Raw genomic sequence first — 22,998 nt, 5'->3', positions numbered from 1 at the left:
TACCCAGCCTGTTGCCTCGGCCCCGGGAGGTGCAAACCTCGAGCCTGGCCACCGTCGGTCAGAAAGGAAAGAGAATGAACGCCAAGGCTTTTAGTGCAAGGTACCAGGCGCCCAGAAGAGCTCTAGGTGCCAACCACAGCAATGCCCTGTCTGGGGTCAGACCGAGGGAGAACTCCTGGACCGCAGTAAAGGCTAGCGGAACGCTTCCGAATCGTGGGAGAACTACCCGGGAGACGGAACTTCCGCCACATTCAAGATGGCGGCCTCGCTCGCCTCACTTCCGCTAGTGGCCGGAAGTTGCGGGTCCTGCAAGTATGGCGGCGACGAAGGTGAAGCAGGACATGCCCCCGCGAGGGGGCTACGGCCCCATCGACTACAAGCGGAACCTACCCAGCCGGGGAATGTCGGGTCAGTGTCGCCCTGTTCGAGGTTGCAGGCTGGGCTTCTGTTGGGCAGCTAGGCGGGAGCGGGGAGCCCGCGGGCTTCTGTTTACACAGTGACGGGAGGCAGAGTCCGAGTCTTGGCTCTCTATCGCAACATCCCGGAGACCACTCTGTTCATTTCCTCAAATTTCCAGTTGGCGCCCACAGATTCGGAGGCTAAGCCCGCGAGAAGCGCTAACCCGGAACTTGGAGGCTTTGTTTTGTTGTAGGCTGTCCTCAAACTCTGTAACAGTGGATGACCTAGGACTCCTGATCTCTTGCCTCCACTTCCGAGAGCTGCGCTGATAGGGGTGCACCGTTATGAATCTTTTTTTTTTTTTTTTCCCCAGATAGGGGCTTACTATATAGCCCAGGCTGGCCTCAGTCACCCGGCAGTCCTGCCAGACAGGGCCACCACTCAAGGCAGGAGGTGCTATGTGTCTTGATTATAACCTAGCCTAGAGCCCAGGCTTGTCTCAAACTCCAGCCTCCCTAGTGCTGGTTCCTCACTGGCACTCTTTGCTGACCCCCACTCCCCACCTCCACAGGTTTTCATGAATTCCAGGCCAGTCTGGAACTCCTGACAGCACCCCCTCCCCAACCTCTGCCTCCATAGTGCCAGGATGACAGTGTGCCCACTATAAAGTGTTCTAAGTAACATTTAGAATTATTTTATTGATTTCAACAGGGAAAGAATGTGAAAACATTAAGGTCCCCACCCTCAGTCCTCAGAGTTACAGAGATACCATAGTTAGGGGCTGGGCCCCAGTTGGTAGAGTGTCTGCCCAGCACTTCAAAGCCCTAGGCTCCACCCTAGCACTGCATAAACAGGACTTGGTGCACTCCCCTCTTCTGAGCACTTAGGAGGTTGAAGCACAAGGATTGGGAGTTTGCTGTTATCCTGGGCTACCTGATGCCCTCTTAACCCAGAAAAAGGAAAAAAAAAAAAATTAACATGCATTTGGAGAGATGGCTCAGTGGTTAAGAGTACTTGATGCTCTTCCAAAGGGACCTGAGTTTACTAACTCTACCCTCCACGCATTTAGGTTTTTAGAATTTTAGATTTTAATTTATCAGACTTTTCTGTTCATATTACAAAAGCTTTGCCTCAATTAAAGAAAAAAAAAAAAACCTTGAGGCCCTGCGTGTAGCTCATATGATCCCAGCATATGAGAAGCAAAGAAGGGGAAACTTCAAAGTTGGCATAGGCTATGTGGAGAGTTCAGGCTAGCCAGAAATGTTTTGTAAGAACCTGTTTCAAGCTGGCCAGTGATGGTGCACACCTTCAGTCCCAGCACTCAGGAGGCAGAAGCAGGTGGATCTCTGTGAGTTAGAGGTCTGCCTGATCTACAGAGGAAGTTCCAGGACAGCCAGGGCTACACAAAGGAACCCTGTTTAGAAAAACCAACCAACCAAAGAAAAACTGTTTTTAAAAATCCAAAAGCTAGCTGGGCATGGTGGCACACACCTTTAATCCCAGCACGCGGGAGGCAGAGGCAGGCGGATTTCTGTGAATTGGAGGCCAGCCTGGTCTACAAAGTCTAGGACAGCCTAGGCTACACAGAAGAAACCGTGTCTCAAGAAACAACAAAAATCCAAAAGCTAGCTGGGCATTGATGGCCCCTGCCTTTAGTCCCCCCACATGAGGGACAGGCAGGTCTCTGAGTTTGAGGCCAGCCTGGTCTGCGTAGCAAGTTCCAAGATAGCTGCTACACAGAAAAACCCTGTCCCAAAAGCCAAAAAGAAAAAAAAAAAAAATCACTTGGGGCCTTTTGGGCATTAGAGTTTTTCAGCTGCCAGGACAACTACCTACAGAAGTGAGTGACCTAGTGTCCTAACTCCAGGGCTTTTGAAACAGATCCCATGCTAGAACTGTGACCAGAAACAAACCAATATTACCCAGGTCCTCACCTAGCTGTTCCTGCAATGAGCAAAGCCTCATTACTTCCTGCTCTCCCTGTCTCTTCCTCTTTCTGTTACAGTATGTGACTGAGTGAGTGCAGGCGTACGTGTGCCTTGTTGCTTATGGAGGGTGGAGGAGAACTTGAGGGGATGAACATGGTAGAACATGCCTTCTACCATGTGCTCTTGGGGATGAAAATGAGGTTCTCAGGTTTGGCAGCAAGCCCTTTTACACACTGAACCATCTTGCCAGCCTTTTTATGTATCTTAGTGCTTGCATATATGTTTGTACACTGCATGCATGTCTGGTGCCTGTACAAACCAGAAGAGGGCATCAGATCCCCAGGAACTGAACTTACAGACAATTGTGAGCTGCCAGGCAGATGCTGCAAACTGAACCTAGGTCCTCTGCAAGAGCAGCAAGTGACCACCCGCACCCACTTTTCCCCACCTGAGGTATCCCTGGCTATCCTAGAACTCACCAGAGTTAATGGCATGTGCTTCCACCGCCTGGCATTTTCTCGTATTTTAATATGTATTATTGTGCACCAATACATACACCAATATGTATTATGGGAAGCGCAGGGCTGTATAGCTTTGTGAAATCAGTTTTCCTTTTGTGTCTTTATGAGGGTTCTGTTTTACAGCAAGCATGTTAGCCAGCTTGCCGGCCTCTCATCTCTGAAGTGGAGCACACCAGGTCCCTGGCTCACTCAGACCTGCACCGTGTTTACTATATATAGCATGAACCCATAGGGCTGCACCGCACCTGGGCTGGTGGGCTCCTCAAGTCGGCGTGGCTTGTTTGTTTGTTTGTTTGTTTATCATTTGTTTGAGACGGGGTTTCTCTTTGTATCTCTGGCTGCCCTGGAACTCCCTCTAGACCAGGCTGGCCTTGAACTCACGGAGATCAGCCTGCCTTTGTCTCCCAAGCGCTGGGATTAAAGGCGTGCACCACCACTGTCCTGCATTATTTATTTTTTATTTTTGTGTATCCCTGTATTTATTTATTTAGAGACAAGGTTTCATTGTAGCCCTTGAATTCTCTCTGTAGCAGAAGATGACCCTGAGCTTCTGATCGCCTCCTGAATGCTGGAGTGACACTTGTGTGTGTCCTTAAGCCTGGCTTATGTAGTGTGGCTGTGGATCCCAGGGCTGGTGCCTGTTAGGCAAGCACTCTCCATCCGAGCCACGTTCTCAGCCCTTTTGTTCTAAAGTCATGATGTGCCTTTTCCCCTCTTCTCCAGTTCCTGACACAGCTGTGCTGGACATTATTGCCCTGTTATTGCTGTTGTTGTTGTTGTTTTGTTGCTAAAACTCTATGCAGACCAACTCAAAGAGATCCACCTACCTCTGCCTCACAAGTGCTGGGATTAAAGAAGTGCTCCAGGCCTGGCTAAGATTTAATGAGTGTGTGCATGTCTGTACGTGCATGGGAATGCAGGGGCTCAGGGAGACCACAAGATGGCATCAGATCCTGGCAGCTGGAGTTGTGGCTGGTTGTCAGACTCCCGGTGCAGGTTTAGGGAACAGAGCTCTTTCTCTGAAGAGCAGCAAGCATTCTTAACCACAGAGCGTGGCCACGGCCCTGAGGCAGCTTTTTTGTATAGCCCAGGCTGGCCTTCCTCCTGAGTGTTCGGAGGACACAGCTGCGCTACCACTCCTGCTCTGTGCAGGCACACTGCAGCCCCCGCTGGCTGCAGGGAGGCGGGGACACTGCGGCACTGATCAGTGTTTGCTCCCAGCCACATTTCCATGTCTGGATGCACACAGCCAGTCCTGTCCCCAAGATCTCCCAAACTGACTGGTGGGACGCGTGTCAGCATTCCTACCTGTGGCTCTGCTCCTGGTCACTGGGGAAGCCCGGAGGAGCCGCTCTGTATGCAGGCTCCAAACTGGCATGTGCGCACTGCCCCTCCTCTCAGGTGGACATGGCTCCCATCCACAGCTTTACCTGCACCTCTGGCATTCTGCACCATGCTTACTGTTTTTGGTGGTGGTGGTAGTGGTTTTGGTGTTTTGGGTTTTGAAACTGTTTTACTGTGTATCCCTGGCTGGCCTATAACTCACCTTGTAGCCCAGGTTGGCCTACCTCCAGAGGGCTGGGCTTAAAGGTGTGCACCACTGCACCAGGCAGCTTATGTGGTTTTTGTTATTGGTGACTTGAGTCTATATTTTGGGGCCTGAGGCATTCTCAGATCCTGACTCTGCAGACATTCTTACTCCTGGTGGCCTGTCAAGCTAACGGTGTCTTTCACAACACGATTTTTTCTCTTCGTTAAGGAATCTGTGTTTGCCTTCTTCTAGGGTACAGCTGTGTGTTCATGGTGTGTGTTGGTGTGGGTGTGCCTGTCTTCTCTGTGGAACCTGGCTGGGCTGGAACTTGCTGTAAACCAGGGAAGCCTCAGACAGTGACCCTCCTGCCCTCGCTCCTGAGCACTGGGATTATAGGCTCACTAGCCTAGAACTCTATGTAGATCTTGTTGGCATCTAGTTCACGGAGGTTTACCTGCCACTGTCTCTCAAGGCTCCATATTACTCCCAGCCCTTCAAAACAAACAAACAAATAAACAAACAAACACAGGATCTCGTAGCCTCCGCTAACCCTAAACTCCACATGTAGCCAAGGGTGACCTTAAACTCTTGATTTTGCTGTTGTCACTTCCCGAGTGGTAGGAACACAGGCATGCACCACCACTCCTGGCTACGTAGGCCAGCACTCTACCCACTGAGCCCAGCCCCAGGGCAGCTCTAGCTCTTCCCTGCAGCCCTCTGTCAACTGGGAGCTGAGTCTCTTCCCCAGGAGAGCAGAGGGGCTGTGCTGCCAGTGGCCCTGGGCTAAGAAGACTGGTTATTGAGGCATCTTTGTCCAAAGTCAATTGGCCGTAGAATTGTGAGGGTCTATTTGTGGGTCTTGGGACGCCTGGTCCTGTCCTGCCTGCAAGCGTGACTGTCCTCATGCCAGCATGTCTCTTTCTGTGCACACAGCTGCTTGGAGAGTTTGAAGCTGTCAGATTTGAACCCTGCAGCTTTGCTCCCGAAAGCAGCCATTCCCACCCTTGTTGCTTCCCCGTGAATTTCATGACCTGCCTGTGCGTCTCTGCGAGGGGGAAAACAGAAGTTCTGTTAGTGACGTCAGGGCTGCATACCAGGGAGCGCTGCCACCCGCTCACAAGCTTATTGACCCAGGAAGGAGTGGCACAGGGTGGCAGTGCCTCCTACGACTTTAGCTACTTGGGGTGGGGGGGCTGAGGTAAAGGATGTGAGTTTTGCACCTGCCCCGCCCCCTGTGGCACCTCCTGAAATGTAGCCCACCCCAGTGATCACTGCAGCCAGCCAGGTGCAGGTGAAGGCTGGGAGGTACCACGTGGCTCCCACCATCCCAGGCCAGGTCACACTTGGGTGCCGACATGCAAGGACCAGAGCTCCCCCGAAGGGCCTATTCTGAGAAATTGCAGGGAGCCAGCAGCTCATGTGAGATTCTGGGGCTGAGTCTGAAGATGGGGCCCTTAGTTGTTAAGGATGCGGTGCTGGCTGACTACACCACAGTCAGCTGCCGGGATGGTCCTGAACACGGGGACTTCCGCAGAACACTAGTACTTCCTAGCCTGGTGTCCATGAGTGGAAGCTCTCTGAGCATGAGTCTTCAAGTCTGAACTGGGTAGGTGAGAAATGTTTAGCTCCTGACCTAGCCAAGGATCCAGGCTGTACCCCAGAGCCTATTCTGGCCCCCTGTGGCCCAGCATTCTCCATGCCATCTGTAGTCACTGGTGGGTGACCCCTGGAGTCCTGTCAGTCAGGATTGGCACTGCCCCTGCTGGTCTTCAGTAATTATTTAGGGTGTAGAGCAGGTGGTCCACCCTGCTGAACCTACACTACCCTGGAGTCAGGAGCAGGCTGTGTAGCCCCAGACACTTCCAGCCCTTCTAGAGCAGGATTTCTTAACCTTTCTCTTGCTGCAACCCTTTAATACAATTCCTTGTATTGTGATGACCCTCCCAGCTATAAGATTATTTCGTTGCTACTATTATGGATCGTAATGTAAATACCTGATATGCAGGATATCTGATGTGCAAAGAGGTCCCATCACACAGGTTGAGAACTGTTGTTTTAGACCCTGGGCTCTCCTGTGTCCCTGCTAACCTGTACCTTCCAGAAAGTATGGTAGCCCAGACTGCCTAGTATCCTGACTGTAGAGCAAGAGAGACAGAGACTGGGGGCGTGGCTGAGGAAGGGCAGGCCACCTGTGGAGGGTGTAGAGGACAGAGTTCAGGGAGACCCAGTGTTGCCGAGCAGGGTCCTGAGGCCCCATGGTGAGAGGGAAGTCTCATTTCTTGCAGGCTACAGCATGTTTGCTATAGGCATCGGGACCTTGCTCTTTGGCTCCTGGAGAATAATGAAGTGGAACCGTGAGCGCAGGTAGGGCCCTGCCCCGCCCCCCAGGGGGGTTCTGCCAGGGTGATGGTGTCCTCGGCTGCACTGAACTACAGCTCCTACCGTGCTTCCTGTCCTAAAGCAAAGAGCTGGTGAACAGGACTTCAGCTGTTGGACGCACAGCTGGCCCTGTGGACAGAAACCAGGCTCATGTGGTGCGGTGCATAGAGGCAAGTAGGTCTCTGTGAGTTCCAGACCAGGACTACACAGTGAGACCTCAACAAAACAGAAACCAGGCCGTGGGATGCAGGTCCCCTGGGGGCCAGAGAGACCAAGACCATGAGCGTCATAGATGAGTGTCAGTGGAAAGAGTCCTGCCAGAGGCCTCTTCCTGGGCACTAGTGCTGGGTTCTGTTTCTCGAGTCCCTGAGTTGAGAAGTTCTGACTCCCTGTGGTGATAATAGCAAGTGTGGGAAGGTCTGCGGGCCCAGCACCCTGTTATTTTGAGAACAAAGGGAGCTGGTTTTGTAAGGCCCAGAGCCTGGTGATGCGTGTGCTCCCTCTCCATCCAGATCATCAGGCAGGGTTATTTTTAGGATTAAAAAAAAAAAAAGAAAAGACTATTTGAAAGAAAAGTGTGAAGCCAACAGTTTTGTGGCTGTACTGTGCCAGCTGCGCCCCGGGTTGCCCTCAACTCTTGTGGGCAGCTCTGCTCCACCCTACCCTCCCGCCAGCGCCCTGCAGCCCTGTCAGGTCTGTATCCCACACTCCCCCGGTGGCCACATCTGACCCCAACCTGGGTGTCTTCCTTTCCCAAGGCGCCTGCAGATCGAGGACCTAGAGGCCCGGATTGCCCTCATGCCGCTCTTCCTGGCAGAGAAGGACCGGAGGTAGGTCAGAGTGGGAGGGCCAGCAGAGCTGTCAGGGACTGGGAAGGGTTCCTTGGGTCAAGGAAGGGACGTAGTGGTGACTGAGCTCAGCGATGCCCCGTGGCCACAGGATCTTACAGATTCTTCGGGAGAACCTGGAGGAGGAGGCCATCATCATGAAAGATGTGCCCAACTGGAAGGTGGGCGAGTCTGTGTTCCACACCACGCGATGGGTGCCACCCTTCATCGGCGAGTTGTACTGGCTGCGCCCCAAGGAGGAGATACACAACGCCAACCATGGCTTCATCTGGTACACTTAGGGCCCGAGCTGACGCCCGTAATAAAGAATAATCAAATAAACACCATCACAGGACTCTGTTGCAGATCCCGGTCAGCCCCGCCATCCCAGGGTTGTCACTTGCTGTGCTTTGGCCAATGGCTGCATGGCAGCGCCTCCCGGTGGCCTTGATTGGCAGGTGCTCCGTCACAGAGCCCCGCCCCCAGGGCTCTCTTAAAAGGCGGCGCGGAGCTGGCTTGCCTGTGTGACCATGAGCAGCGGTGCACGCGGCGATCCGAGCCCCGTTGAGGTGCCAGAGGAGAGGCGCTTTCTCAGGTCAGCAGGCGACAGGGGTCTTCGGCCAGGGTTGCAAGCTGGAGGCAGAAGAATGATAGGGGTGGGACCTAGGGTCTGCCGGGGGCTTGCAGGTGCATCTGAAGCTGCGTTGCCAGGGAGACATTCCAGGCCAGCCAGCTCTCATAGTTACCCATCAGGTCCTCTCTGTTAGAGAGGGCTGTGGTTTGCGATGCCATGAGGAACCTGGAGTCGCAGGGAGCCACAGAAGGCTCAGAGTCGGGGTTATGGTGCTATTCCCAAAGCTCCTGGCTGGGTAGAGGTGTTGGGGGAGAGCGCCTGGGGTTCCCTAGAAAAGGTTCCTTGCCTTTCCAGAAGTCATTTGGAACTGCCCGTTCCCCTCAACACTGGGCCTGAAGAGAGATCCCAGCCTTGCTGCCCCATCCTAGAAGCCCCATATGGCAGATGTGCTGGCCTGCTGCTCCCTCCAGCTCTCATCTGCTCTGTCCATCAGGGTCAGTGCTGCCTCCTCGGTGGGGTTGTTCTCCAGGGCGGCTCACTGTCCCTATGGTTGTAGTTGAAGACTAGGGAGATGAGCACCCCACCCCTGCAGAGGCAGCCGCCATGGCTGTCAGACAGAAATGCAGCTGAGCCTCCACAGCGATGGGATGCATGTGCTTGTGAGTGGGGGCCAGAGGTCACTCACATCAGTGGCCTTCTGTTTCTCCACCTTACTCTCCACTGTACTGCTGTCTGCACTGGCTGGCTAGGGAGTTCTGGCTGGCTAGAAGATTCTCCTGTTTGCACCGCTCCAGTGCTTGGGTTCCGGGCATGCCTACTGTGCCCAGGTGTTTATGCCCCACCCCCGTGGGTTCTAGGCATTAAACCAACTGCAAAGCAAGCAGCTTAACAACTCTTAAGGTATCCCCGAGTGATTGCTCTGAAGGAGTCTGGAGGTGAGAGGCTTTGGATTCCCTGAAGCTGGTCTTGCTTCTGTGGGTGCTGGGAGCTGAGCTCAGGCCCCGCCTTCGTTTTGAGAATTTTTAACTAAGCACTCCAGTTGGCTCAAGTGCTGGGATTCAAGTATGTGCCACCATATCCAGTCCTGATGTGCTGTCCCAGAAGCCGGCAGGTGGCCCAGTGCCTCTTGACCACGCCTTTTCCTCTGAGGTGTCCTGCCCTGCACTGCCTCCCATCTCTCTCACTGGGAGTTCTCATCACTGCCTTCTTTCTTTTTTTCCTTGACTGTCGTGGAAATCACTCTGTAGACCAGGCTGGCCTCGAACTCAGATATCCACCTGCCTCTGAATGCTGAAATAAGAGGTGTGCGCCACCATGCCCAGCTATGTGTGTCTTAGTGTGGCACTGAGCCCTGCCTGTCCTGTTCCCCCACACTTTCTAACAACTCCCCCAGCTGCTTCTGCCCTGAGTCGCTCCAGACTTCTTCCAGGTGCTCTCACTTCTTGCTTTTACCTTCCTCCGTGCTCCTCCTCTCCTCCAGGATATCTGCCTGAGGTTCATCTTCCTCAGCATCTTCCTCAGTAGGCACCCCAGCCCACCAGGCCCACAGCTGGAAAGGAAGTAGAGAGGCCAAGCAGACCCACCCTTCCACCCACAACTCTGGTTCTGTTGTGCAGAGCATCTGCCTTGCCAGTTTACCTGCCCCTTCAGCAAGCCAAGGCTGCCAGCCTCTGCCCTGTGCTCTGAAATGCTGATCATAGCACTTGCTGTTGCTTTCTACAAAATCTTTTTTCTCCTAGTGCTAGGTGTGGAACCCGGGGCCTCAGCCGAGCTTGGCAGGTGTTCTGCTGAGCCACATGCAACATTAAATTGCTAATGACTTTTGAGAACAGACTCATTAATTATGTAAGCTAGTCTTGCCTTCAGCTCTGCTAGAGGTAGGCTGGAGACAAGACTCAGCCAAGTGGTGCTAAAGCCACACAGCCCAGCACCCGTCTCTCTGGCTGCAGAGAACTTTTTTTTTTTTTAAATATAGGTTCTCATGCTAGGCATGGTGGTGCACGCCTTTGATCTCAGCACTTAGGAAGCAGAGGCAGGTGGAGCTCTGAGTTTCAAGACAGCCTGGTCTACAAAGTGAGTCTAGGACAGCCAGGGCTACACAGAGAAACCGTCTCAAAAAAACAAGCCAAACAAGTCTGACTATGTACCCCTGGCTGGACTCACACAGATCCACCAGCCTCGACCCAAGTGCTGGGATTAAAGGAGTGGGTCCCCAAGCCAGGCTCAGATATCTTAATCTCATCGTCCCAGAAGGTGGGTTGCCAAGGGTCTCACAGCTGAAGGTCCCCCTTCTGCTTTCCTAAGTGAGAGGCTAAACTGCAGTCTTCAAAAGCCACTTTCACAAGCCACATGCCCCCTCGTGTCCTGGAGCTTCCTGTTGGCCCCTGTGTCAGAAATCATTCTCTTAAGGTTTGGGGTGAATGCGCACACCAGTTATAAATCTGAGGGAGGAGGACTAGGGGTTCAGCAACACCCTGGGCCATGCACCCAGCCTGTCTGCGTTCTCTTCTCTGGGTCCCAGCTCAGTCGCTCAGCTTTGGGGCAAGAAGACCGCCGCTGAGCGACTCACCAGCAGAGGGCGCGCGCCTCAGGCTGTGGCTGCCATTTCAAACCATGTTTGTGGGATGGGGACACGGGAAAGAGGTGGACCTCGTAGCTCAGGGCCACGGGAGCTCCTCGGGGAAGGACGAGGCGGGCGCCTTCAGCAGGGAGTCTCTGCTCCCTGCCTGCGGCCCTGAGTGGGATGCCTGACTCTGCCCGCAGCACCGCGGAGGCGGCCGCCCTGGAGCGGGAGCTGCTGGACGAGTACCGCTTTGGGCGGCAGCAGCTGGTGGAGCTATGCGGGCACGCCAGTGCGGTGGCTGTGACCAAGGTACCAGCCCCCTTTGCTCGGAGTTAGCTCAAACATCACTCAGGTGGAGAAACACCGACAGACCAGGCCAGATCAGAGGGGCAGACAAGACAGAAGCGGGGTCCCCAGAGACTCAGAATGGAGTGGGGGGCGCCCATAGGGCGGGGCTGAGGCCTTGGAGGAGCAGGCCTGTTTCTCCACAGGCGAGACCTACCTGCCGGCCACCCTGCCATCTGTGTACCCGCAAACGCCCCCGTGAGGAAGCAGGCCCTGAGCTGGATTGGCAGTGGGTCAAATGGGGTCCAAAGCGGGGCTCAAACGAGGTGTATCCGGCTCGGCCAGATCCTCACCAAGAGGTGCCCCAAGATGACAGGAGGGTGTTGGTGACGTTAGAAGTGCTGAACACCCCCGGGTCTCGGTTCCTCCATGCAAAAGGCCAAGAAAGGGCTGCAGGCACCTCCTCCACCTGCCGGGGGCCCGCCTCCCCAATTCTTTTTAAAATTACATTCACTGCCCCCGTCCCGTGTGCGGACGTGAGCGTGTGAGCGGGGAGGGTGACTTGTGGAGCGAGTGTTGCTTCACCACGTGGGCCCCAGGAAAGAAATTCCCTCCAGACACTTGACGGCCAGCTCCTTTACCTGCCGAGCCCCTCACTGGCCCTCTTCAGCCCAGCGCTGTGTGCTGCCTCCCAGTTGCCAACTCCTCAGCTGGGGGCCTGAGGCAGGAGGAGATTGCTGCAAGTTCAAGACCAGCCTGACGTAGAATAAGAATCTCTCAAACAACAAAAAATACGCGCAGACAATCTGGGTGTTTGAAATAGAAGGCAGACAGGAAATACGGGGATGTAAAGGCAGGGGCAGGGCAGAGCCACGGAGGGCCTGGCCCCAGGCTGGCCGACTGCGGACCACCCCACTCTCCACCAACTTGGGGGTAGCCGCGAGGGGAAGGGGGGTCATGTGTCCGAAGCGCGTGCAGAGTAAACAGACCACCGTAGGCCCGGGTGGGCACAGAGGCCGGTGCGCAGTCCCGCTGGGCGGGGTCAGCCTGCCCCGCGAGCGAGCACCCTCCTCGGCCTCAGCTTACCCCCGCAGAGCCTCCCACTGTGCCATCTCCTAGGCGTTCCCCTTGCCGTCGCTGTCGCGCAAGCAGAGGACAGTGCTGGTCGTGTGCGGGCCGGAGCAGAACGGCGCGGTGGGGCTGGCGTGTGCCCGGCACTTGCGGGTGTTCGTGAGTAGCAGGGGCCCGGGGCGAGGGACGGGGCTGGGGAAGGGACGCCCTCCCGCCGCCGCCGTGACCGACCTCGGCTCCCCCAGGACTACCAGCCCAGCATCTTCTGCCCCGCGCGATCGGCAGACGTGCTGCACCGCGACCTGACCACGCAGTGCGAGAAGATGGACATCCCATTCCTGTCCTTCCTGCCCGCCGAGGTCAGCCCCGCCCCCGCCCCGCCCCGCCCCCGCCCGCGCGCAGCCGCTGAGCCCCCCTCCCCCCTCAGGTGCGGCTCGTCGATGACGCCTACGGGCTGGTGGTGGACGCGGTGCTCGGCCCCGGAGTGCGGCCGGCGGAGGCGGGCGAACCCTGCGCGCGCGCGCTGGCCACGCTCAAGCGGCTCTCCATCCCGCTCGTGAGCCTGGACGTCCCCTCAGGCACGCCACCCCAACGCCCGCCCCCACTCCCGGTTCCCCCTTTCCAGCTCTTTCAGCCTCAGTTTCCCCATCTGCCCTCATCCTGTTTCCTACTCGTCCTAAGGACGGGGACGAGACGCGTGGCTGCCCCCACGCGTCTCCCACAGCCACCACTGGCCCTGCTGCAGGACAGACGTGAGCTCGCTCGGCAGAGGCCACGCCTGCCAGGCCCGAGCCGCTGGGGACAAACAGCGCCCCCTCCGCGGGGCTGCGCAGGGATGTCCCTAGCTGGAGCGCCGCAGGGCCATCCCACACCAAGTCGTGTCTAGCCCGAAAGAGGAGCTTGCGGGTGGCCTGGGAGCTGAGGGACCCCGCGGCTGGCAGCTCCAGTCAGGGAGAGGGGCAGGCGGGTCTGCTCAGGAGAGAAGGCGGGCTTGCTTGTGGGGGACAGCGCACCACAACTCCGGGGTGGTTGGGGAGAGGGGAGCGCCCCGGCAGGTCCAGCACGGGGTGGTCGGGAGCCAAGGCGCCCGGGTCAGAGGGGCGCTCGACTCCGGTGCGGCGGCGGGCGCAGCGTGCGGGAGCCCCGGGCCGGGGGTGGGGGGCGGCGGGTGCAGCGCTGCGGGAGCCCCGGGCCCGCAGTCCCCAGCTCGCCCTCTCCGCCCCCAGGCTGGGACGCCGAGGCCGGCAGCGACGCGGAGGACGCGCTGCGGCCGGACGTGCTGGTGTCCTTCGCCGCGCCCAAGCGCTGCGCCGGCCGCTTCGCCGGCCGCCACCACTTCGTGGCCGGCAGGTTCGTGCCCGAAGACGTGCGGCGCAAGTTTGGCCTGGCCCTGCCTAAATACGCCGGCACCGACTGCGTGGCCGCGCTGTGAGCGCCCGCCCGGAATAAACGTCTGCAGCCCCTCTCCCTCCGCCTCTTCTGTGCGCCGGCCAGGGGCGGGCGGGGCAGCCCCTCCGGCCTGAGACGGGCGGCGTCCCGGGCCGGAGGGTGGGCGCGGGGGGCCCTCCCGGCCGGGGGTGGCCGAGCGTGCTAGGACGCGCGTTGGACCCACAGAGAGCTCCAGCCTGCTACCGCGCCCAGCAGCGTCAAGTTTAAGGCCAAACGGCGCCGCAACGCGCGGCGCGGACCTGGTTGGGGTGGGCGGAGGAGAACCGCGGGACCCAAGGCAGTGTGGGGGCGGAGGCTCCACGGGAGGCACGGAGAGGGGGCGACCCGGCGGGGCTTGCAGGGGCGGGGCTTGCGGCCGCGACCCACCCCATCAGTCCCTGGCCGCGCCAGTCGGAGCCGACAGTTCCGCCGAGGCACTCCGACCTGGCCATGGCGTCGCCGCTGCCCTTGCTGTGTCTGTGCGTCGCCGCCGCCGCGCGGCTCGCGGGAGCCGGAGGTGAGACGCCCCGGGGACCGAGGCCGTCAGCCGAGGGCAGAAAAGTGGGCAGGCGGTGGCTCGGGGCGGGGTGGGAAAACGACCCCTCACCAGCTTCCCAGTGCCCTCCTCCGTCCTCCCGGGAAAGCGCAGCCGGCCGAGGCTTGGAACCCTAAGTGGCCAGGTCTCCAAACCTGTGCCTGGAGGTCAGAGCTGATGGCAGGCCCATTCCTCAAAAGACTAGGGCTCCAGAAAGAAGGAGTTCGTCTGAACCTGTCGCGCGCACACCCCCAGTCCATCTTGGAAAGCTGGAGGCAAGAGTAGCCAAAGACTTACCTGTTGGCACCTTGCGCCCCACCGAGAGAGAGCGGGAGGATGGACACTGGAGGAGCGGCCAGGGGAGAACGCAGCGTCTGCGGCGGAGCGCAGCTGAGCGCGCTGCGCCTTAACGCGCTGTAACTTAACTAGTGTTTGATGGACATTCGGGCCTGGAGTGGCAGAGTGGGGACAGAGTCACCCAGCCCGTGGAGAGGAGCTGGTTTTCAGGGTGCGCTGCTGGCCGTGGGAAGGCTGCCTGGAGGAGACGGCCCTGCAGGCCCCAGAGCTAGAGCTGGCTCCCGGATCCTGTCTTCTGCCTTGTGAAACGCCCCAGAAGGGGGTCTCAGTGTCCACCTTGTGTCTCCCCGCACCCCCACAGACGCCACCTCCACCAAGGAGCGCACCGCAGCCGCCAAGAGTCTTCAGGGTCGGCCTCCAGACCCCGGGCAGCCCTCGCCGGACCTGGAGGACTGGGAGGGTAAGTCACCTCGGCCCTGTGACCCGGAGCCTGGTGAGCTCCGGTGGGGGTGGCTGGCGGGTGGTGGAGAGCCCGCCTCAGCGTGCCATGCCCTCAGAGGCCAGCGAGTGGACGTCGTGGTTCAACGTGGACCACCCGGGGGGAGACGGCGACTTCGAGAGCCTGGCCGCCATCCGCTTCTACTACGGCCCCGCGCGCGTGTGCCCGAGGCCGCTGGCGCTGGAGGCGCGCACCACCGACTGGGCGCTCCCGGCCGCCACGGGCGAGAGAGTGCACGCCAACCCCGAGCGCGGCTTCTGGTGCCTCAACCGCGAGCAGCTCCGCGGCCGCCGCTGCTCCAACTACCACGTGCGCTTCCGCTGCCCGCTGGGTAAGGGCGGGCCGGGCTTCTGTGGGCGGGCGGAGAAAGCGCGACCCCAAGAGCAAGGCCCCTGACGGCTGTGCGCGGACCTGGGGTAGTGTCTTCGGCGAGACACGCCCATCAGCGGGCGAGCGGCGGGTTTGACCGGGAGGAGGTACCGGGCAGCGCGCTTCCGCGCCGGGATCCCCTCGGCCGGTCCAGAGCAGCCCGCTAGGTGCCGGGAGATGACTTCCTAAGTTGGGGGGGGCGGCCTGGAGGGTGATCCGGGAGCACCCCCGGCGGTGAGCCGAGGCGGCACCCTTGTCCTCGTCCTCTATGGAGCTGGGGGGCCGGCTCGCACAGGCCAGAAAGCCCGCTGCCTGGCGTGGCCAGCTCCACTCATCTCGCTCCTTGTTCCGCAGAGGCAGCGTGGAGCGCGTGGGGCGCGTGGAGCCTCTGCTCCAAGAGTTGCGGGCCGGGCCGTCGCCTGCGCCGACGCAGCTGTCAAGGCTCCTCCGGGGACACGTGTCCCGGGAGTTCCCAGGAGGCACAAAAGTGCGTGAGGTCCCGGTGCCCAGGTAGGAGGCGCAGGGCCAGAAGAGGGGATGGCTAGGGGCGGGTCCGCGTAAGGAGGAGCCCAGAGGATGCGACCAGCTCAAGTGGGGCCTTGAAGGCCAGGGTCCAATACTGGCGATCCCTTCCCTGACTGGGTCGTGACTGCGCACACCCCAGTCCCTGCACGCACAGGGTAGGCAAGGAGACAACGCGGAGGAGGGGGCGGGTGCCAGGCAGGCATGGGAAGACCCGAGGGGTCATCCCCCGGTGCCCACACAAAGTCCTCCCTGTGTGCAGGCGGAAGCCGGCTGCATACTGTGGAAGCACACAGGCAGCGCCGAGTCTCGCTCGGCCTGTCCTGGTCGCCCACGCAGACACGCGCTCACAGCCTGGCAGACAGCATGCCCAGGCCCTCTCTGGGCCAGCCAGCAGGCCAGCCAGGGGGGGCCTGGAAATTCCACTCAGGCCTGGGCTCCACAAACATGTATGCAGACAGCTGAAGCAGGGCCCTCATAGGGTGGGGGCACGAGGTGGGACCCCGCCCGGAGCCTCTGCCCCGAGTTTCCGCTGGAATTTTCCACTTCGCGGAGAAGCCGCATTGGAAACGGGACAGATGATGTTCAGGACAGCCCCCTCGCTCCCGCCCGGCGAGGTGCTCCTGCTGCATGAGTCCTCACGGTCCCCTCCCGGGGGCTCCCTCCTGCATCCCGAAACCCAGCGTCCTCCCTTGGTCCAGCTGTGCCCACTTAGCCCTGTCTCCAGACTCACTTAAGTCCAGCCACACTGATGCCCGGGCTGGGGGTGGCGGGTCACATGTTTGTTGAGTGACTGAATGCAAAGCTCTCCCCAAGAGCCTTCCCTGTGCCTCCTTCCACTTCCGTGTTCCCCTAGGGTGCAGCTCTGACATCTGCCGATGCCCTGACCACATCCTCTTGGGAACGGTGGTCACCCCATCTGGCCGACCCCTGCCAGGCGCCAGGGTCTCCCTGCCAGCCCGACCTGGCACGGCAGCCACCAGTGGCAGCCACGGAACCTTCCGGGTGCCCGGAGTCTGCGCTGGCAGCCGCGCCAACGTCAGCGCCCAGATGAATGGGTTCTCGGCTGGTACAGCCCAGGCCAGCGCCAACAGCTCCAACTCAGCCGTGGTCACCATCGTCCTTGAAGAGTTAGGTGAGTGTCCCTGCAGCCAATACGTGACAGAGGGTGTTCCGGGGCCAAGGGGGAAAAACAAGGTGTGACTCACGCGTGTTGACAGTACAGGGTGAGGTGGGCTGTCCCCGGGAGAATGCGAAGGGAAATGGGTCCCTGGGGTACAGCGGGGTCATGCTGACTCTGCCCCCCACAGGGAAACCGTACCTGGTAAAGCACCCTGAGTCCCGAGTCCGAGAGGCAGGTCAGAACGTGACCTTCTGCTGCAAGGCCTCAGGGACACCCACGCCCAAGAAGTATTCCTGGTGAGTGTCTCCGGCCACGCGGGGCACTCGGCCGCCTTGGGTTGCTCGGAGAGTACCCCGCGGCACCTCAGCAGCCCTCTAAAGCTAAGGTGCGGTAACAGCTCCCGCACTGAGGTCAGGAGCTGAGGCAGGGGGACTGCTGTGAGCTTGAAGGAGTGGGGGTTATGTAGTGGGGGAACCGCGTCTCCAAAGAAAAGAAAAGCAGGCCCAGTGGGGCATGCCCACAGCACGGCGGCTGGAGGAGCGGGAGCTGGGAGTCAGCGCGGCCACCCGGCGCCCTGCACTGACGCAGGCCGCAGCCTCCGCTCGGTTCGGAGCGCGGGACGTCGGGGCCACCATCACGAGGGTCCCCACCTCCCGCCTTCCTCAGGTTCCACAACGGCACCCTGCTGGAGCGGCGCCTGCACGGCTCCGGGCCGCACTTGGAGCTCCGGGGGCTGGGCGAGCAGCAGGCAGGGGAGTACCACTGCAAGGCCTGGAACGAGGCGGGCGCCGTGCGCTCCCGTGCCGCCCGGCTCACGGTGCTAGGTGAGCCCCCCGCCCGCCCCGGCCCCGCCCGGCCCCCGCACCCCCCATCCCGCCCCGCCCCCTGACCTGTGTGCGCTCCCCAGCTCCCGGCCGGCCGGCCTGCGACTCCCACCCCCGGGAACACCTCATCAAGCTTCCAGACGACTGCGGCCAGCCCGGTGGCGGCCCCGCGTTCTTGGACGTGGGCGAGTGCGCGGACACGCGTTGCCCCGGCCCCGGGGGCTCCGGGCCCCGCTGCGGGGACGCGGGCTCTCGCTGCTGCTCCGTGCTGCGGTTGGAGGAGAGGGAGGTCCGCTGCTCCGGCTACGTGCTCCCCGTGAAGGTGGTGGCCGAGTGCGGCTGTCGCAAGTGCCTGCCGCGCCGGGGGCTGGTGCGCGGCCGCGTGGTGGCCGCCGACTCCGGGGAGCCCCTGCGCTTCGCCCGCATCCTGCTGGGCCGCGCGCCCATCGGCTTCACGTCCTTCCAGGGCGACTTCACCATCGAGGTGCCTCCGGCCACCGAGCGCCTCGTGGTCACCTTCGTGGACCCGAGCGGCGAGTTCGTGGACAGCGTCCGCGTGCTGCCCTTCGACCCGCGCGGCGCCGGCGTGTACCACGAGGTCCGCGCGCTGCGCAAGGCGGCCCCGGTGCTGCTGGACGCGGAGCGCGGCGGCGCCATCCCGCTGGGCGGCGCGGAGGCGGCGGCGGTGCCCGCGCTGGGCGAGCTGGTGCTGCCGCCCGGGACCTTCCAGCACGCCGACGGCCGCCCCTACGCGGGGCCGGTGGAGGCGCGCATCACCGTGGTGGACCCCCGCGACCTGGCGTCGGCGGCCGCGGCCTCCAGCGACCTGCGCTTTCTAGATGGCGCGGGCGAGCTGGCGCCGCTGCGCACCTACGGCATGTTCGCCGTGGACCTGCGCGCGCCCGGCTCCCCGGAGCAGCTGCACGCGGCGCGCGCGGCCGTGCGCGTGGACGCTGGGCACGTGCGCATGGCGGGCCACGCCGAGGCGCTGGCGCTCTGGTCGCTGCACCCCGAGACGGGCCTGTGGGAGGAGGAGAGCGCGGGCCCGGGCGGCGGCTTCCGGCGCGAGGCAGCGGCGCGCGTGCGCAGGGAGGAGCGCACCTTCCTGGTGGGCGCGCTGGCCGTGCGCGAGCGCCGCCTCTTCAACCTGGACGTGCCCGAGCGGCGCCGCTGCTTCGTCAAGGTGCGCGCCTACGGCACCGACCGCTTCGCGCCCGCCGAGCAGGTGCAGGGCGTGGTGGTGACGCTGCTCAACCTGGAGCCCGCGCCCGGCTTCTCGGCCAACCCGCGCGCCTGGGGCCGCTTCGACAGCGCCGTCACCGGGCCCAACGGCGCGTGCGTGCCCGCCTTCTGCGACGCCGAGCGGCCCGACGCCTACACGGCGCTGGTGACCGCGGCGCTGGGCGGCGAGGAGCTGGAGGCGGCGCCGTCGCGGCCGGGCGCCGTCGCGGCCGCCGTGGGCGTGGCGCAGCCCTACCTGGAGCGCCTGGCCTACCGGCGCACCGACCACGACGACCCCGCGCTCAAGCGCACCGGCTTCCGCCTGAATCTGGCGCGGCCGCGCGAGGGCCGGGAGGACGAGGCGCGCGGGCCCGTGTACCCGTGGCGCCGCCTGCGCGACTGCGAGGACGCGCCGGTCACCGACAGCCACTTCCGGTTCTCGCGCGTGGAGGCCGACAAGTACGAGTACGACGTGGTGCCGTTCCGCGAGGGCGCGCCCGCCTCGTGGACCGGCGACCTGCTGGCCTGGTGGCCCAACCCGCAGGAGTTCCGCGCGTGCTTCCTGAAGGTGCGGCTGCAGGGCCCGCGGGAGTACATGGTGCGCTCGCACAACGCGGGCGGCACCCACGAGGCCACGCGCGGCCGCCTCTACGGGCTACGCGACATCCGCAGCGTGCGCGACCCCGAACGCCCCGGCGCCTCGGCCGCCTGCGTGGAGTTCAAGTGCGGCGGCATGCTGTTCGACCAGCGCCAGGCGGACAGGACGCTGGTGACCGTGACCCCGCAGGGCAGCTGCCGCCGCGTGGCCGTCAACGCGCTTCTGCACGACTACCTGGCCCGCCACCCGCCGCTCGCTCCTGCCGACGACCCCGCCGCCTTCGCCATGCTGGCTCCCCTCGACGCGCTGGGCCACAACTACGGCGTCTACACGGTCACCGACCAGAGCCCGCGGCTGGCCAAGGAGATCGCCATCGGCCGCTGCTTCGACGGCTCCTCCGACGGCTTCTCCCGGGAGATGAAGGCGGACGCGGGCGTGGCCGTCACCTTCCAGTGCCGGGAGCCGCCCGCCAGACCCAGCCTCTTCCAGAGGCTGCTGGAGAACCCGGCCTCAGCGCTGGGCGACATCCGCAGGGAGATGGGGCAGGCCGCCCGCAGTTCCGGGGCTGCCCAGACCCGGGCCCGAGATGCCGGCCTCTTCGCCGAGCGTCCAGGACAGTGACCTGCCCCGCGACCTCACTCCCCTGCCTTGCTTGGGACTCCGTGGGTTTGGAAAGCCTTGCCCCGTCCGCCCCAGGCTTCCGGGTCCCCTTTCCCCTCTCCAGAATTCGGTCCAGAGAAAAACTACGGGTAGTTGGGCAGGCTGCTGCGGCTCTGCGAGCAGAAACCAAGTGTTGAGCCGTGGCTAGAGCGCGGCCTCAGCTGAGGCAGGTTCTGAGGCTCACCCCACCCCCGTGGCCGGAGTGCAGGTGTCCGGGGCCTGTTTGTGAGCTTTTTGGGACCCCTGCCCCAGCCTTGGCTCTGAGGTTATATTTATTGAAATAATACCCACATGGGTGGGTGTGAGTCGGGGGTCCAGGTTGGCCCCATGGAATGTGGGGGGAGGTGCTTTGTTGTCAGGCAGGGGGAGCTAGGGCCGCAGGGTGGTTCCATGGTGCTTGGGAATGCCCTTGGGCTTGGGGCAGGTGCTATCGGGCTCAATTAAAAATGCTATATTCCCAACTCACCGAGTTGTGTCCGTTGAAAAGGATGAAGGGTGGGTGGGGCCGAGCCACACACCGCACTGAGCAGGTTGTGATCCCCGAGACAGGAGGCAGCCTGGGCTACGAAGCCAGAGGTCTACAAAGCCCACTGAGCAGGGACAGAGGGCTTGGAGGCACTCAGGGTCCTCCCGGGCTGCCTGGCACATCTGCCAGGTGGCTGTGACACCAGCACAGACGTCTGAGTCTGACCAGAGAGCACAGTAGCTCCGCAGGCTGCCGGCCGGGCCTGGAGTCCCCCACAGCTGGGCCTGGCCCGCGGACAGGCGGCAGCCAGTGCCACTTCTGTTGCCATGGAGTTCCTCAACATAGGCCACTGTGCTGGCCCGGGCTCCTTCACGCGGAGGCCCAGCCATACCTTTGCCAGCCACAGGGGCTGCGGGCACCATCACAGGGCCTCCTAACCTCAGAGGGACGCGGCATCGGGACACGGCAGAGTCCTGACCTCTCAAGTGCAGTGGGTAGGCAGGTTGGTGCCATGCGTGGCAGGGCCGAAGTCCCCCTGGGTGGGACTCCCCTGCAGTGCCAGCCTGGAGAGCAGTGGGTCCCGGGGAAGAGGTCATTCCGGTTTGAGACCTTAGGCTCACTATGTAGTTGAACGCGTGACGTTGAATTTTGGACCCTCCCGCCTCCATTGCCCAGTACTGGGATGGCAGGCATGTGCCCAGTTTATGATGGAACCCAGGATGTTGTGTATGCTAGGCAAGTACTCTACCAACTGAGCTACATCCCTGCCCCAGGAAATGAGGGTCCTATGCCTGCCCAACTTCCCTAAAGCAGGGCCCTGTCAAGGAGTGGGGCATGGGGCTGCCCTTCATCTAGGGCCTACACACCCTTCATTACCCACTGTGCAAGTTTTGGCAGCAGTTGTTAGCTGTGTGCGGGCTGGACAACAGTCACACAGAGGACCCCCTTTGCAGGCAGCTCCTGCTGACCCCAGTCCCTCCCCACGTGGTCCTTCCACAGAGGTCTCCATTTCAGCTAATTCTCAAGCCCCCCCCCCCCCCCCGTGTGGCAGGCACCTCCTGGCACCCATGCCAGGAACACCTTCCTGGGCCCCGAGGGTGTGGGTCCTGAAGGTCTGCTTGGGAGCCTCGCCCAGCCAGAGCCATGCCCGGTGCCTGGGGGAGTGAGGACTGCCCACTGCCTCGGCTCCCCATCCCCGTGATGGTGAGCTGCGGCAGAGTCCAGGCTGATGAGGTGTCTGACCCTCTTGCCAAATACCTTTCCTTGAGAAAGTGTTGGGGCTTCTCTGGCTGCCAGCTGGGCCAGCCAGCTGGGTTTTAGGGAGTGGATGACCTGGCCCTGGCCCCTTTGTTAGGTGAGGGGTGGGGGAGGCGCAGCCCCTCTCTAGCTGGGCCCAGAAAGCTGTAGACCTCTTTCCCTCTCTGCCTATTCAGTAACAGGACAGCATTCACCCTAGTTTCCACAGGAGGAAACAGACTCCAAGAGAGGGGAGAGAGCCGTGGGCTGGCAGCTGCTCCGCCTTCTCTCCCGGTGCTCAGTCCCAGCCTTCCCGCTTGGAACATCAGCCGAAGCTTCTGGAAAATCCATCACCCTCCTCCACCCCCAGCAGGGCTGCCAGGACACGCCCCTTGGCCAAGGGAATCAGGGCCAAGACCCCCCAGAGACCCAGCTCCTGCCGCCCTGAGGTCAGCTCGGGGCACAGGAGGCCCAATGTCCCCACCCCCGACATTTTAGATTTTATAATTTTAGAACCAGGGGTTCTTAAAATTCCTCACACCATGGCGTAGAGAAAAGTCTTGGATCAGTAAAATGCTTAAAACAAGTCTGAAAACATAAGAATCCAAGAGGAAAGACAGCAGACATGCAGAGGGCTGCTGGGTGTGGCCTGACCCTGCCTGCTAAGGGCTGTTTAAACGTATACGGAACGTGCTGAGCTCCCAAGATTTGTTTCTGGGGAGGGCGACTGCTAAAAGGCTCACTTAGCTAGTGTGGACATGGTAGCTGACAGTTTCTGTTTGATTCTTAGAGACAGAGATGGGCTTCGCATAGATCAGGCTGCCCTCAAATTCACCTGTAGCCAAATACGGCCTTGAACTTCTCATCTTTCTGCTTCTACCTCCTGAGCACTGGAAAACAGGTGTGAGCTACCATACCCAGCTAGACACTGGGTCTTGAAGGATGGGTAGGAGTTTGGCAGGGAGGTAAGGTGGGAAGGGCAGGTTGCTGGAACATGTGCAAAGACTTGAGGGACAAGGAGCAGGGGGAGACGCTGAGGGAGGGAAGCAGTTTCCAGAGTGAGAGACCTCCAGAGGCCAGGTTCCTCTTTTCTGTGCCTTTGGTGCCTGTGTGGGCACGCTTATGGCCCAGCATGGGTATGG

At 61.0% G+C, this 22,998-nt stretch overlaps 3 protein-coding genes across 5 annotated transcripts; all 3 read left to right on the top strand.

Annotated features, from left to right (window-relative positions):
• The first annotated feature begins 219 nt into the window (after window positions 1–219).
• Window positions 220–7,932, top strand: Ndufa13 (NADH:ubiquinone oxidoreductase subunit A13). The gene is made up of 4 exons (XM_021638090.2): window positions 220–408; window positions 6,665–6,743; window positions 7,517–7,588; window positions 7,698–7,932. The coding sequence occupies exons 1-4, from the start codon at window positions 315–317 to the stop codon at window positions 7,885–7,887; spliced, it is 435 nt and encodes a 144-aa protein (XP_021493765.1). The 5' UTR covers window positions 220–314; the 3' UTR covers window positions 7,888–7,932.
• A 7-nt stretch (window positions 7,933–7,939) lies between these two features.
• Yjefn3 (YjeF N-terminal domain containing 3) lies at window positions 7,940–13,544 on the top strand. Of its 3 annotated transcripts, none has more exons than XM_021638086.2 (6): window positions 7,940–8,180; window positions 8,514–8,653; window positions 10,923–11,031; window positions 12,127–12,237; window positions 12,324–12,437; window positions 12,506–13,544. In XM_021638086.2, exons 2-6 carry the CDS (start codon window positions 8,604–8,606, stop codon window positions 12,962–12,964), a joined length of 843 nt encoding a protein of 280 aa, XP_021493761.1. In that variant the 5' UTR covers window positions 7,940–8,180; window positions 8,514–8,603; the 3' UTR covers window positions 12,965–13,544. The 3 variants fall into 3 exon arrangements, with proteins under 3 accessions (XP_021493761.1, XP_021493762.1, XP_021493760.1); XM_021638087.2 differs by lacking the exon at window positions 8,514–8,653 and having other exon boundaries at window positions 7,943–8,180; window positions 12,506–12,656; window positions 13,305–13,544; XM_021638085.2 differs by lacking the exon at window positions 8,514–8,653 and having other exon boundaries at window positions 7,943–8,180.
• A 349-nt stretch (window positions 13,545–13,893) lies between these two features.
• Window positions 13,894–20,248, top strand: Cilp2 (cartilage intermediate layer protein 2). Its single transcript, XM_021638084.2, has 8 exons — window positions 13,894–14,023; window positions 14,700–14,798; window positions 14,896–15,168; window positions 15,561–15,716; window positions 16,585–16,863; window positions 17,039–17,147; window positions 17,518–17,675; window positions 17,759–20,248. The coding sequence occupies exons 1-8, from the start codon at window positions 13,957–13,959 to the stop codon at window positions 20,113–20,115; spliced, it is 3,498 nt and encodes a 1,165-aa protein (XP_021493759.2). The 5' UTR covers window positions 13,894–13,956; the 3' UTR covers window positions 20,116–20,248.
• Window positions 20,249–22,998: the final 2,750 nt, after the last annotated feature.

The sequence above is a fragment of the Meriones unguiculatus genome, chromosome 4, assembly GCF_030254825.1.
Source record: "Meriones unguiculatus strain TT.TT164.6M chromosome 4, Bangor_MerUng_6.1, whole genome shotgun sequence".
NCBI classification, from domain to species: Eukaryota; Metazoa; Chordata; class Mammalia; order Rodentia; family Muridae; genus Meriones; species Meriones unguiculatus.
This window is presented reverse-complemented; position numbering and strand designations above follow the sequence as displayed.